The 14142-nt window shown below is 39.8% G+C and overlaps 1 protein-coding gene across 1 annotated transcript in view; it reads right to left on the minus strand.

The window, feature by feature from the left end:
• LOC139696179 (transcription activator GAGA-like) overlaps positions 1 to 14142 on the minus strand; it is a 36873-nt gene that overhangs the window by 10185 nt on the left and 12546 nt on the right. The window contains exons 4-7 of the mRNA XM_071594856.1: positions 11365 to 11470; positions 9028 to 9098; positions 3308 to 3432; positions 990 to 1162 (exon numbers count right to left, since the gene is read on the minus strand). Of these exons, the coding sequence (XP_071450957.1) occupies positions 990 to 1162; positions 3308 to 3432; positions 9028 to 9098; positions 11365 to 11470 (475 nt within the window). The remainder of the gene's footprint in view (positions 1 to 989; positions 1163 to 3307; positions 3433 to 9027; positions 9099 to 11364; positions 11471 to 14142) is intronic.

Genomic DNA, 14142 nt, shown 5'->3' on the forward strand with positions numbered 1-14142 from the left:
ATAAGTTGGCGATGAAAAAATTGTCGGCCCGATGGGTGCCGCGATTGCTCGCAACACACCAGCACATTCATCCGGAGTTGTTGCTGCCAAACTGCATGAACGACGTTATGAATTGCTGCCACACCCCCCTTCGACTTTTTCTTATTCCCTAGTATGAAGAAATGGCTTGCGGGAAAAAATTTAGCTCAAACGAGGAAGTTATCGCAGAGACAGAGGCGTATTTTGGAGAGTTCGACAAATCCTATTTTTTGGAGGGGTTAAAAAAATGGCCAGAACGTTGGGAGAAGTGTATCTTTCTAAAAGGTAAATAAGTTGAAAAATAAAAAAAATGTTTTTGAAAAAATGGTTTTTCATTTCTAATACGGGTACTTATTGAACCGCCCTCGTATTAGAATGGGTGAAAAAATAGGTCTTCAACTAACTGAAAAGTGGACTTTTTCTTTTATCAGGGGTAGCCATTACCTGGATGCCCAGAAAACTTTCTCAGGGCTCATTTAAAACGTGATACGTGGAGTACTGTCATATTCCACACCTAAAAACCTTTTGATTGCCCGGGAGAATAGGAATAAATAAGGGAAAATTGTAGCCAGAGTAGCTACTTTACAACTAAGCAATAAACAACATATGATTCTTTGCACTTGGTATCTATCTGTTGTGTTCCTATCTAGAATCATTCAGACACCCTCAAAAATTGTCGATCCATCATGTGCATGCACTACTGCCTTCAACAAATATGGATATTCATGTCAAAGACGTATGTCACGATGTACTACCATTACATTATCAAAGAGTGTCTCTTTGCTCATGGGCCACAAGCCAATAACTTATGTCTTCCATCAAAAGGCAAAAAAATGCAAATCCCAGCAGGTCTGGTATTTAGATTTCATTGCACAATTTGCTGCAGACATGCAATATAGTACATAGAGGATAAAAATAATGTTGTCGAAGGCCACATACCAAGACTAGATGAATTACCCAACACCACTGACTCTCCATCCCTGGTGAGGCTATAGCCCATAGATGAAGAACTTTAAGCACTCCAGGAATTGTATCAGAGGGTTTTGGCCTCCATGCATCACTTTTCACATTGAGGTATTGAGCAATACAATAGCAAGGCAATAGCACCAATAGTATCAAGTCAATAGCTCCAAGGGTCTCATACCTATAATTACAGATTGCAGGGCTTGGGAAAAGAGCTTCATCTCACGTCAATGGGCAAATACATCTCTCACCAAGTTAAGATTCTGAAGAGTTGCTTAAGGGCATCTCAAAAGTTTGGGCACATTGATGGAGCATTGCTGATGTCTCTAGGGTCCAGGTATTGTAATATGTTCATTGATTAATTCACCCATTGGCCAGAAGCCATTCCTATTCCAGATATCACCACAGAAATCATCTCTATGGCGATTTTGGAAGGTGAATTGCATAATTTTGGAATCCCATTCTGAGTGACGACTAACAGAGGAAAACAATTTGGGTTTGAGCTATACTGGCCTTGAACCGTGCTCATTAGAAAAGCTCCCCTGAAAAAAACTGCCTGCCATCCAGCCAAAAATGGTATTAGGGAAAGATTCCATTTGCAGCTAAAATCCTGATAGTATTTGGATCTGACCAAGAAATATTTAAATTCTTTCCTATTATGCTTCCGCTTATATTAACTTTGATAGCTTAACTATTTCCAGTATCATCTAAAATGTATAAAAAATCACTCTCTTGGTTTGCAGGTCCCTAAAATCACTACCTCCCAGTCATCACCCGTAAACCATTATTCCTTTAAATTCCCAATTAAGTCATCGCACACCCAACATCTAACCCCCACGGCAGGACACTTGCAGCAATACACCCCCCAGCAACACCCTTACCACACGACGCCCGGGCATTCCTTCCTGCTCAAAATAACTTGAGCCCCACAGGCAATATCACTGATCTTTAAATACCTTGACCCCCACAGGCAATATCACTGATCTTTGCCCATCATGCACAACTGAATTCCTCAGAAATGACCTTGAGTCATCACATTTTACCCAACCACACACAAATACCGGTGCCGATTACAGCAAACCTTTTTCCCCCAAAACCCTTTTGCACCAGAATTCTTCCCTAAAAGCCACCATAGACCCCTAAATTCTCTCGTGCCAGAATTTGTCTCTTTCCAACTTGAAGATAAAAATGTCTCTAAATCTCTCCTCCCCAACCATTGATCTACATGAACGATATGTGCCTCCAAGCAAATTCCTTAACGATCAATTAACCTTATGCTACATTTTTAGATCTCAAACTCATTCTTTTCAAATAATTTACCTCAATGCCCAAAGTCTCTCTGCACACCTTGAAGAATTAAGCCAACTTCTACCTGACAATAATATTCATGCCATTTCCATTGCAGAGACTTGGCTTAAGCCTCATATATCTACTACGCCGGTTGATATTCCTGGATACAACTTCTATCGACATGATCATGACAGTTATGGTGGTGGATGCATAGTTGTCTCCGTGAGAAAAGATTTCTCATTCAAAATGATATCAAAAAGTTGTTCAATTTACTGCAAAAGACCCGAGTTTGCATTCTTAGAGATAATCTTCAACTTACAAAAAATTCTTTTAGGCATCATTTAACGCCCACCCAAGGTGGGCTATTTTTCTAACTCGGAAGAGGCCTCATTTTCCCACCTTCCAAACTAGGACCATGTTGAAACGAAATGAAATGATCGACTTAGTAATTCCACACACTTTATTTAAGCACATAACCCCAGTTTCAATGTCGAACTTCATCATCAGCTGATGATGACAATCAATGTCGAAACCTGGGTTGTGTTTTTAAATGAAGCGTGTGAAATTACAAAGTCAATTCTTTCATTTCAATATGATACGCAAATTCCATAAGTTATGCTGGAGACAACAAATATGACCATGTTATTATTACCAGGGACTTCAACGCCAATTTTCTTTCCTCATCTTATGACTCTAAAACAATTAATATCTCTATGTCATACCTTGGCCTTAGCATACCTCCCCTAGAACCTTCCCACCATACAGCTTAATTAGTCAAATGGCTTGATGCAATAATTACAGCCAACCCTTACAATATAACAACATACGGGCAACTTTCTGCCCAAGGAATATCCATACATGATGTATTATTTTTAACATATTCAGTTGGATGTCCTAAATTTAAGCAGAAATTCATTCTTACTAATGATTTCAAGTCCATAGATGAAAAAGATCCAGCATCCAATGCTGCTACCATTTCATGGCAGTTTATAGAATTCATTGACAACATAAATGAAAAAGTAGAACTATTTAATACATTGTTAAATGACCTAGGAGACAAACATCCACCATTAAGAAAAATCTGACTGTCAAAACCACGCTCCCCATGGTTAACAGATAAAATAAAAGCCTTGATTTGCGGTTGTGATGCAGCCTATAAGCCTATTTAAAAAAAACATAAAAATGAATGGTCATTCAATATCTACAAAAAACTGTGTAACAAAACTAAGCAAGTCATCAGAAATTCGATAATTAGATATGCCTTCTAAATATCTAAAGAGCCCAATCATAAATTCGGAAAAGCTTGAAGCACCTTTGTGTCAGCAAAACTAAAAATCCACACTCCCTACCTGCCACCGACATTTCACCAGATGATCTAAACCGTTTATGCGCAACCCCGCCGATGGAAATTGGTCTTGATGCAAAAAATGAATTCTTACACAATCTATACGATCCTGGACCAACTCCAGTTTCTGCTGCCAGCTCACTCAAAATGTCTCCAGTTACAAAAAGGCAAATCCCGCAGGCCCTTAAAAAATTCTTCAAGTCCTCCTTAGATGGAGCTGATGGAATTTTAGCTATTCTTGTACAGAAATTACTCCACAGTGTACTTACTGTTATAACTCATATCTTTAATTGATATATCCGAACTGGACATATCCCTTGCACTGGAAAATCACCCTCGTCCATCACATTCCTAATAAAAATCCACACCCACCAAAATCATCAAATTTAGGCCAATCAGCATTTTGACTCCTTTATGATAAGCATTTGAGAGACTTGTTTATGAAGAAATATCAAAGTTTCTCAATGAAAATGACTTATTTGATCCTATACAATCAGGCTTTCGGTCCTCTCACAGGACAGCTACCACTCTCCTAAAAATGACAGATGACATCTTCTGACATGGATCGCAAAGAGGTGACAATAAGGACTCTCCTAGACTTTATCAAAGCCTTCGACTCTATTGGCAAAGTTATTCTCTAAGCAAAACTTCAAATCCTGAATTTTTTTCAATGTCTTTACAATGAACTCCGTCATACTTAAGTAACCAATTTCAAAGCATCATCACACCTAATTCATCCTCTAACTGGCTTCAAATACACAGGGGTTTTCCACAAGGAACAATTCTTGGACCCTTGCTTCTTTCCTAGTATATAAATGGTATTAGTAAAGTATTTCTAATTGAAATCATCAGCTACCAAGAATTATTAACTAAATGAATTCAGATCTTGCTGCTTTGTCGCTATGGGGTATAAAACATTTACAGAAAATAAACCCCATCAAAAGTCAGTCCATTATAATCAGATACTTACAGTCTTAGACTACATTCAAAAATAAAAATAATGAACTCCCACCACTAACATTGCAAGGATCTATCATACCATACCTAAGGACAGTAAATAATTTAGGTGTAACCATCAATGGAGCGTTATCTTGTACAGATCATGCAATTTCTATTTGCGGAAAAGTAAATTCATCCCCAAGAAGGTTAAATCACATTGCTCCCCCCTCCTTAAAGATGCTTCTTGTATCCTCTCTTCTGATACCCCATTTTGATTACTGTAATATGGTACAAGACCTTTCAGGCAAACTAAAAACCAAACTCCAGAGGACCCATAATTCCTGTGTGCAGTTCATATGTGATCTTAGGAAATACGATCATATTTCTGACTCATTTACAAGAATATCCTGGTTAAAAGCTATAAGGTTGCAGGCATTTACATGTTCTTTCAATTTTCTAGAGGTTATTTTCAAACCACACGCCTAAATATTTATACAAAATTTCCTCCCCATCAGCTCAATCCAGACAGCAACTCTACGGGATATAATAAACTTCTCGTGCCACACCATCGCATGATATTCTACCACAATTCTTTTCATGTAACAGCACGCTGTCGGTGGTACTCTCTCCAAGATGATATAAAATACTCTCCATTCCCAAAAACATTCAAGAGAGCACTTCACAAGTTCATTTTCATCAGGTACGAAACTTAACCTTCCCTCATTCCACTCAGCTTCTATACAGGTCACCGTTTCTAATTTTTCTTTTGCATCTCAAGCAGTAGGATTTTGTATCATTATTTTTAATTAATGTTGTTTCACATTACTTCTCATGTGTTGTCAATGTAATTAATTTCTTCATTTCAGTTTCAGTCACAAAATAATAGTATACTATGTGACAAATAATTGTTACAATGTATATATCATTCCTCTTATTCATAGGGTTTTCACAGGTTTTTCATACCCCTCTCCTCTTCGTGCGTGTTTTCCTCTGTAGGTTTATACTAGGTGAGCGATGCCACACTCTCCCTAGCTTTCCCGACAAACCTCATTATTTGCTTAGACTTTCCCTATTTTACTGTCCTCTTCCTTCACTGCCATTTAATTTGAGTATGTGAGTATGCTTAGGTGCATACTTAATTTACATATGTATGTATGTGGGTTGTGGTAGTCCAGGCAGTGGAGCATTGGACTGCTGACCAGAGGGTCCCGGGTTCAATTTCCGGGCACCTGCAGCTTCACCTGAGCTATGTGATTTTTCGGGTACCAGATCTTCCTGGGAAACCATAACCGGCACAGGAAAAGGAACTGGCCCCTCTACCCTGATGTGTGAATTTCACACGCCATCAAGCTTAGTACTGGGTGAAATCTACCATCACGTAACCAACCGACCTTCGGGTTGATTACTGTGTTCATGGTTTTTTTATATGTATGTATATATAGATATTCCTATACATTTTTTTCAATCTCCAAATCTGTTATGCATTATGTATGCCTGCTTGTCTACATGTATTTATGTGTAGTCATGTAATTATAAATTTGATTGCTAATATAATATGATTGGAATCCCTCCCCGGAATACAACCTTAACGTGGTGGAAGGGCTTGTGCGTTCCGATGACCCCTAGAGCTGTGCTGGCGGGAGTAATAATAATTGCTCCTGGTAGCGTCACCCATGCCAGATAGGTCGAAGGTTAGGAGCCAGACGAAAGGTAGTCCACGCAGCGTCTGTTCCTCAGTGAGGCGGCTGAAATGGCGTCTGACCCCAGTGGGGCGGCCAGTAAGTGATGGTGTCACGTTAAAAACACTATTGAGGAAGCCAACGGGAAACCACCTCAATTATCATTCCCAAGATTTAAATGATTGACAATACAGAGATTTTGAGTCCTGGCAAATACAGGGATCGGCCCAATCGGCCGTGTGCCGTGCCCGGCAGCAGGGGAGGCAAGGCCTCCGCGGTCGTCATCCCACGAAACCCTTGCAAGGGAAAACCAGCAGCAGGAGGACAGAAGATCCAGGAGAAGAAGGCCAAGTTAGTTAGAATAGGAACGTGGAATGTTAGGACAATGACGAGGACAGGGAAACTGAAGAATATTAAGGGAGAGATGGAAAGGGGAAAATAGATATTTTAGGTCTCTGCGAGGTGAGATGGAAAGATAGCGGGGATTACGGGAGTGATAAGTATAGAATAATATACAGCGGTGGGGACGAGAGCCAACGAGGGGTTGCCATAGTATTTAATGAAGAGGTAAGAAGAAGCGTAGTCAACATAGAGCAGGTAACAGATAGATTATTACTAGTAGAGATAAAAGCAGAACCGACGAACTTGGTTATTATTCAGGTATACATGCCACCGAGCAACCATAAGGAAGAAGAGGTAGATAGGATATACGATCAGTTAGAGGACATAATCGCGTGTGTTCCTGCAGGGAAACATTTGATAGTTATGGGGGATTGGAATGCGATGTTAGGTGAAGTAAGAGATGGTGATGAGGTGGGGGACTACGGTTCAGGCATGAGGAATGACCGCGGGGAGAAAGCAGTTGAGTTCTGCAGGAGACAGGGGTTAGTCATCACCAACACTTGGTTTAGACACCAAAAAAGATGCAGGTATAAATGGAAAATGCCAGGTGACTCAGAAAGGTATCAGCTAGATTATATTTTGTTTAGACACCAGTTTAGGAACAGTGCGATAAATTCCCACAGCTTCCCGGGAGCGGATGTGGACACAATTTAGTTGTTATGAAATGTAGCGTCCGTTTCAAAAAGATAAGGCAGGGGCGGCGAGTTAGAAAATGGAATATAGAAGCATTGAATGGTTTGAAAAGGAAGGAATACAAACAGGCGTTAGAGGAAATCATGGAGGATGGTAAAGATTTAATACTATCGAAGAAAAATGGGGAAAGTGTCAAGAAAGGGTTATCGAAAGTTGCAAAAGACACTATTGGAACCGTTAACGCTAAAAGGACTAGGAAACCATGGATCACGGATGAGATGATTACAAAGATGGATGAGCGGCAAAAATGGAAGAATGTAAATACAGAATTGGGCAAAATGAAGTACAAAGAATTAAACAATAAATTAAGGCGGGCAACAAATAAAGGAAAAAAACCATGGTGGAAGACGCAGTATGAGGATATGGAAAGTTTGCAGAGGAAAGGTGAAATTGGTGCCCTGTACAGCAAAATTAAATCTTTATCGGAAAGTAAGAAAGGGAGATCTATGCTAACAGTAATAGATAAGGTGGGTAAGATAATAGTTGACACAGGAAAGATCCAAGAGAGATGGAAGGAATATATAGAAGCACTGTATAGTACAGAACTGAGACCAACAAAGTTAGACAGAAAAGGAAGATGACGTAGAGGAAGATAGCTTAGGTCCAGGTTGGATAGATTAGACGATGAGATAGAAAGGGCATTAAGCGAGATGAAACTAAATAAGGACGTGGGGGTGGATAACATTCACGTGGAACTATTGAAATGTTTAGGAAAATGTAGGAGGAAGAGGCTATATGGGCTGATTCGTGGTATCTATGAGGAAGGTATCTGGCCAGAAGGCTTTGTGAGATCAGTGTTGGTTCCTATTCCGAAAAAGGTAAAGGCATCATCATGCGAGGACTACAGAACAATAAGTTTGATATCCCACGCAGTTAAAGTTTTTCTCAGGATCATAAACAAAAGGATAGAGAGTAGGGCAAATGCTTACTTATGGGATGATCAATTAAAAATAGCAATTTTCCACAAAAATAAAGTTTAATATGACTGGTTTCAATGTTACTACATCATCATCAGGTGACAGTTAAACCTCAGAGTCCAGTATATATTCGATTAAAGGCAAGTAAGGGGAGGGTGGAGGAAAAGAGGGGAAGAGGAGGGAAGGTGGAAGGCAGCAGGGGTGACTAAGTGAGTGGGGGAGGTGAAAGGGTTGGGGAAGACAAGGTGCAAAGACCCTAGGAGTGCGGAGAGTGCGTCGTGGCCGAATGGACGGTTGAGGGTGTCCCACGGTGCGGCGCCGTGCTCTTTGGGCCGCGGAGGAAGGGGACGAGATCGGGGGTTTTTCCCCATGGTCATGGTCTGGGAGCAAGGTATCAAAACACAAAGAAGCACTGAGTTAAAGGGTAAAGACTGGGATCACTGTATAGTTGTAAGGGGGTAAGGGGGCGCCCTAGCGAGGTTTTAGGGAAAGGGTGTAGGAGGGAATGTTATCACTCGCACATGTCGAATGGGGGGGGGGGTGTGGTTTGTCCCGCAGCAGTGAACCTTCCCTCATCGTCCGTGAGGAAAGAGGGTGGGGACTTGGGGTTTCCCACCTTGTTCGGGAAAGCATGGTCTCCGTGTGCTCGGGGGGGGGAAAGGAAGGAAATATCCAATGAGATGGGGACAAGGGATCACTGGTCACATGTACGTCGTGGGAAGGTGATGGAGAGGAGGGGGGAGGGTGATGATAAAAATTGGACTTCGTTGATCAGCTCCAAGTCCTTGCGATGTAAGATTTCAAGCTGTTCCATGGCATCCAACGTCCTTCCTTTTTCCAAGTTGTGAAGCACTTTGAATTCGAAATTGCAGAAATGGTTAGAATCAAGTAAATGTTTGGCAAATAAAGAGTTGTTATGACCTGTAATGTAGCCTTTCCTATGTTCCCCGATATGTGTCGAAAAACTCCTGCCTGTCTGACCAATGTGAATGGCCCCACACTCACACCAAATTTCATATACACCACTTTTGGTGTTGCAGTCAGTATTAAATGAAATGCAGAATTTATCTTTGGGAAACCTGTTAGCGATTTTGTATTACACAGAGTTATGGAACGGAAGTTTGCACCATATGTGCTCTGAGACAGTAGTGACTGCAAGGGAGATGTTTAATTTCAGGGCCTGTTCCTCAAGTTTTTTCTTCAGTATATTATCTATTATGCGGACATGGTAACCGTTCTTAAAGGCTATGTGCTTGATCGTATTGAGCTCTCATTCGAAGTTGGATTTGGACAAGGGGATACTGATTAATCTGTGGATTATGGAATTGAAGCTGGCTAGTTTGTGGGTGAAGGGATGCAGTAGTCTGAGGGTATCACTTGATCTGTATATGTGGGTTTCCGAAATATTGAAAAATGATGTGTGTTTCTTTTTATTTCAATTGTGAGACGCAGGAAATTGATTTTATGGTCCACTGCCGTTTCCATGGTGAAAGTTATAGATGGGTGGATGGAGTTTATGAATTATAAGAAAATGTCTAGCTGTCTATCACTGCCTATGCTCCAGCAGCACAAGATATCATCCACATATCTAAACCAGTATAAAATGTTATTATTGAATTTATTTTCACTTAGGATCTTGTCCTCTAAATTATCCATAAAAACTTCTGCGAGGAGAGGGGAAAGGGGTGACCCCATAGCCAGACCATCCTTTTGTTTATAGTAGGTGCCACAGAATAAAAAATAATTTTGGTCTACACAAATTTTGAGAAGTGAACTTAATTCATTAATGAGGTGTTGGTTCACTTTGGCTTAGATTAATATATTTTGAGCGTAAATTAATGTTTCATGCGTTGGAATGGAAGTAAAGAGACTACACACGTCAAACGACACTAGCTTAGCATTGGGTGGTAAGGTGAAGGGCAGAAGACGTTCAGTTAAGGAAATGGAGTTTTCTATTGAGAATCTGGGTTTGAAGCCTGAGAGTTGTCGATAAATCAAGTTTGATTTTGTTGCTAATTTAGACCATAAAGTCTTGGGGGTAAAGGGTTCATGGTTGTCAAGAATAATTTTTCTTTATCGTTGAATATTTGGACGCAAGAAGCGATGGCCTCTTTGACACGCTTTTGATAATTGGGAGTGGGATCCTTAGGGAGAACATCACAGGCGTTGGTGGATATGAACTTTAGGCACTTACTGGTATAATTGTCCCTATCTAGGATGATAGTAAAGCTCAGACAGAGTGCTCAGTAAAGCTGACAAGGGAAACTGCACTGTCATCCTAGATAGGGACGATTATACCAGTAAGTGCCTAAAGTTCATATCGGCCAGTAAGATATTAGGAAATATTTGATTTAGTAACTAAGAATTATCATGCAAAAAATTTTTAAAAGTTGCCTATTGGTCAAAAAAATGAATATATGCTTCCATTAATGGCCTTTGCCCATGAAAATCTGATAGGGAATCCAATATTGCATTAAATAAGTACACATACTACACCATCATGGCATTATTGCATTTGATAAATTGTGTCACCTTGATTTGAACTAAATTGGGTATAATTTGTTGCCTCAGGCGTAACTTTATGGAATTTGCATAACATATTGAAATGAAATGAAATAATTGACTGTGTAATTCCACACACTTTATTTTAAAAAACACGACCCAGGTTTCGATGTTGAACGTCAGGTGATGATGACGTTCAACGTCGAAACCTGGGTCGTGTTTTTAAAATAAGTGCGTGGAATTACAAAGTCAATTATTTCATTTCATTTCAATAAATTGGGTATATTGCGTGGTCATATTTATCTATCATTATATAATGCATGCAATATGATATGATGCATTTTTTAACTTGAATTAATTGTGATGTACTAATTGAAAAAACTCATGGATGATTGTCCCAATGATATTAATACATTCTTATACCCTCAATTATTACAGCGGTGATTTTTTTTCTTCTAATGACTTGAAAGCTACTCAAAACATATTTTCACCACTCAAGATCCTTAAATTATGGATTAATGATTCTCATAGGATCAGAATTTTAGTTAAAAGCTATATTTCCTAAGATGACAGACTCTGCATGAAATCACCAGCAAGCAGGGCATAGCTAACTTACATTTGTGTCGGTTACGCTTCCTCCTCCTCACTGGCAGAAATGAATTGATCACATTCCTCGTTAGATTCTGGTGGACGGCCGATCCCATGCTCAGCTCATCCAGTTTCTGCAGAAAATCCAAATATTGCCCTTTAATAACCTTGAGAATGCAAAGCCACTTGCAAGAAACACAAAATAGAGGAGCAAGGAAATTACACGTTGATACCATGAGCATGTTTATGAAAACGATTCTTCAATGAAGTTTGGAGGCGTTGGAAAAATTAACTTCACGAAGCTGTTGGGGAGACCTAAGCACTCCTGATTCTCTTTTCATTTGCTGCAAAAGCTTTTGAATTTGCTTGGCAAGATCGTCTGGGGTCAAGGAGGAAAAGAATATGTGGATAGCATACCCCACATTCTGATTTGGAGAAAAGACGTGAACTCTTTAACTTATTGAAATAATTGAGTTACTGTGCATTTAAATACTTTTGTGACACATAAAATCTATTTTTAAAGATAAGCATACAAGAAGAAAGCATTTTGCAACATCATCTACAAGTATTAAATTACAATAACATGCACAAAAAACTTTTTATGTGGAAAGATATAATATCTTTCATAAGTCGTGGCAAGAAGCAATCATTTTTTCAAGAAATTGGCTTCAGTATATGCCAATATTATAATAAAACCAATGGCTACCAATCAGTGAAATAAAAACCCATTGTCAACATTTTTTTTAATTTTCCCAGTTGTAGAAGAATTATGTACTTGTGAATTTGGATATTTTTTAATGAATGCAATTTGAAAACTCTTGGAGGACATTGCCAACCCACCTATTTCATCACAGAGAAAATATTGAAATTAAGATATGAAAGACATTATAGCTCCTGAGTTCTATGGTAACTCAAACTGAGGATGTAAAATTTTTCCCTGCAGGAGATTGCTTAATTTAAACAATATCTCTGAATTTGCTCATTTTTAAAAAAAAGCCTTCAAGAACTAGGTCATCATTACTGCCCACAAGGGCTTGAAAGCTGACCTGGCCAACTAGCCCATGTTCATTTTCAGTTTATTACAGCATACTCATACTCAACTCGACATTATCCCCTGCTGCTATTTGGATAGCATCACGATATCAACCACATGAAATGGCAACAGAATTAATTCTGTTTAAGTCACTAATACCATTTCTGGAATCCATCCGAGTTTAGGGTTATAAAGGCCAGGCTATAATTATTATTATAGGTATTCCACTGTTAAAGGCAGATTTTGGATGGAAAAATAGTGCAAAAAGATAAATTTCTTTCATCTCCTGAAAAAACACAACCTGACATCCAACTTTACAATAAATCCCACTTCAATTCTGAATATTTCATCCCTCCCTTCATTCCATCCAACATGCCTATTCCATTCCATGTATCAACCACATGAAATGGCAACAGAATTAATTGTTTAAGTCACTAATACCATTTCTGGAATCCATCTGAGTTTAGGGTTATAAAGGCCACGCTATAATTATTATTATAGGTATTCCACTGTTAAAGGCAGATTTTGGATGGAAAAATAGTGCAAAAAGATAAATTTCATCCAACTTTACAATAAATCCCTCTTCAATTCTGAATAATTCATCCCTCCCTTCATTCCATCCAACATGCCTATTCCATTCCCGCCCCTTCCTTGCTTGCCTATTGATCTCCCCTCTATCACAGTCTTCAACATTCTATCATCAATCAAAACACTCAGCGATCATCTTTCCTGCCTCCTCCACATTTCTCCCCTCTCTTCCCCACCCCACTGTGCCTAGTTTCACTTCCTCATTTGTTTTCCTTTCTCGTGCATGCCTTTCCCCTTCCCAAACTCATCATCACCCTTCTCTCAAGTCATCATCTGCCCTCCTCTTGATCCTAAATACCACCTTAGCTGTGTGTTAAATCAAACTTACTGTTCTATAGTCCTCACATGACATATTTCCCTTTTTTGAGATGCTAATTAACACTAATCCGATGATTTCTTCCAGCCATATTCCCTCCTCATTATTGATATGAATTAGTCCATAAAACTTTTCCTCCCACATTTTTCTAAACCCCTAAGTACTTCAACAGGAGTGTTATCTATTCCCATCGCTTTGTTTGACTCCAATTTCGCAAGTGTGCCTGCACTTTAGCTATCCTCATCTACGCCGTATTCTCTTTCTATGTCTAAGTTTACTGGCATAGTATCTTTGCCAGGGGTAAACTTTGCGACTAAAATTATTCATTTTGAAAATAAAGGTCAGGGGCTTGATGCTTTGGAGCAGTTGGAAATTTTGTAATGCATCTGTTGCAAGGATGAACTGGCCAACGAAATTTCGTACCCCTCCCCTCCCACTCTTCCAAGTCAGCGATTGACACTGAAAGATGTAATTCTCTTTTCCTCCCAGCTACATTTTTTAACCTTTTTACCCCTCCACCGTCCCTTACCCTTCCTCTCTGAGCAACCCCTCCCTCCCTTGATCAGAAGTTATATATACCAAGTTTGCGGGGATCGAGATGGTGCGGGGGCTAACGTACTGGCTTCCCACCCAGAGGGCCCGGGTTCAAATCCCGGCGGTGTTGAATATTTTTCAGAGGTATCTCGATCCCCAGTTGAGGTGCTTTGTGGAGGGCACTTTGAGTGAGTACGCCGTCCGTCGGATGGGACGTTAAGCTGCGGACCCCTTGGCGCCTTTCGTAAAGAGTAGGCTAATGCCGACGCCGGGTTTCTCTCCACCCTTCATCCTTTCCTATCCATCCCCTATGGCGCAAATGACCTCAGCTGTCG

This window comes from Hetaerina americana, unplaced genomic scaffold (genome assembly GCF_022747635.1).
Source record: "Hetaerina americana unplaced genomic scaffold, ioHetAmer1.1.p SCAF_1, whole genome shotgun sequence".
NCBI lineage: Eukaryota > Metazoa > Arthropoda > Insecta > Odonata > Calopterygidae > Hetaerina > Hetaerina americana.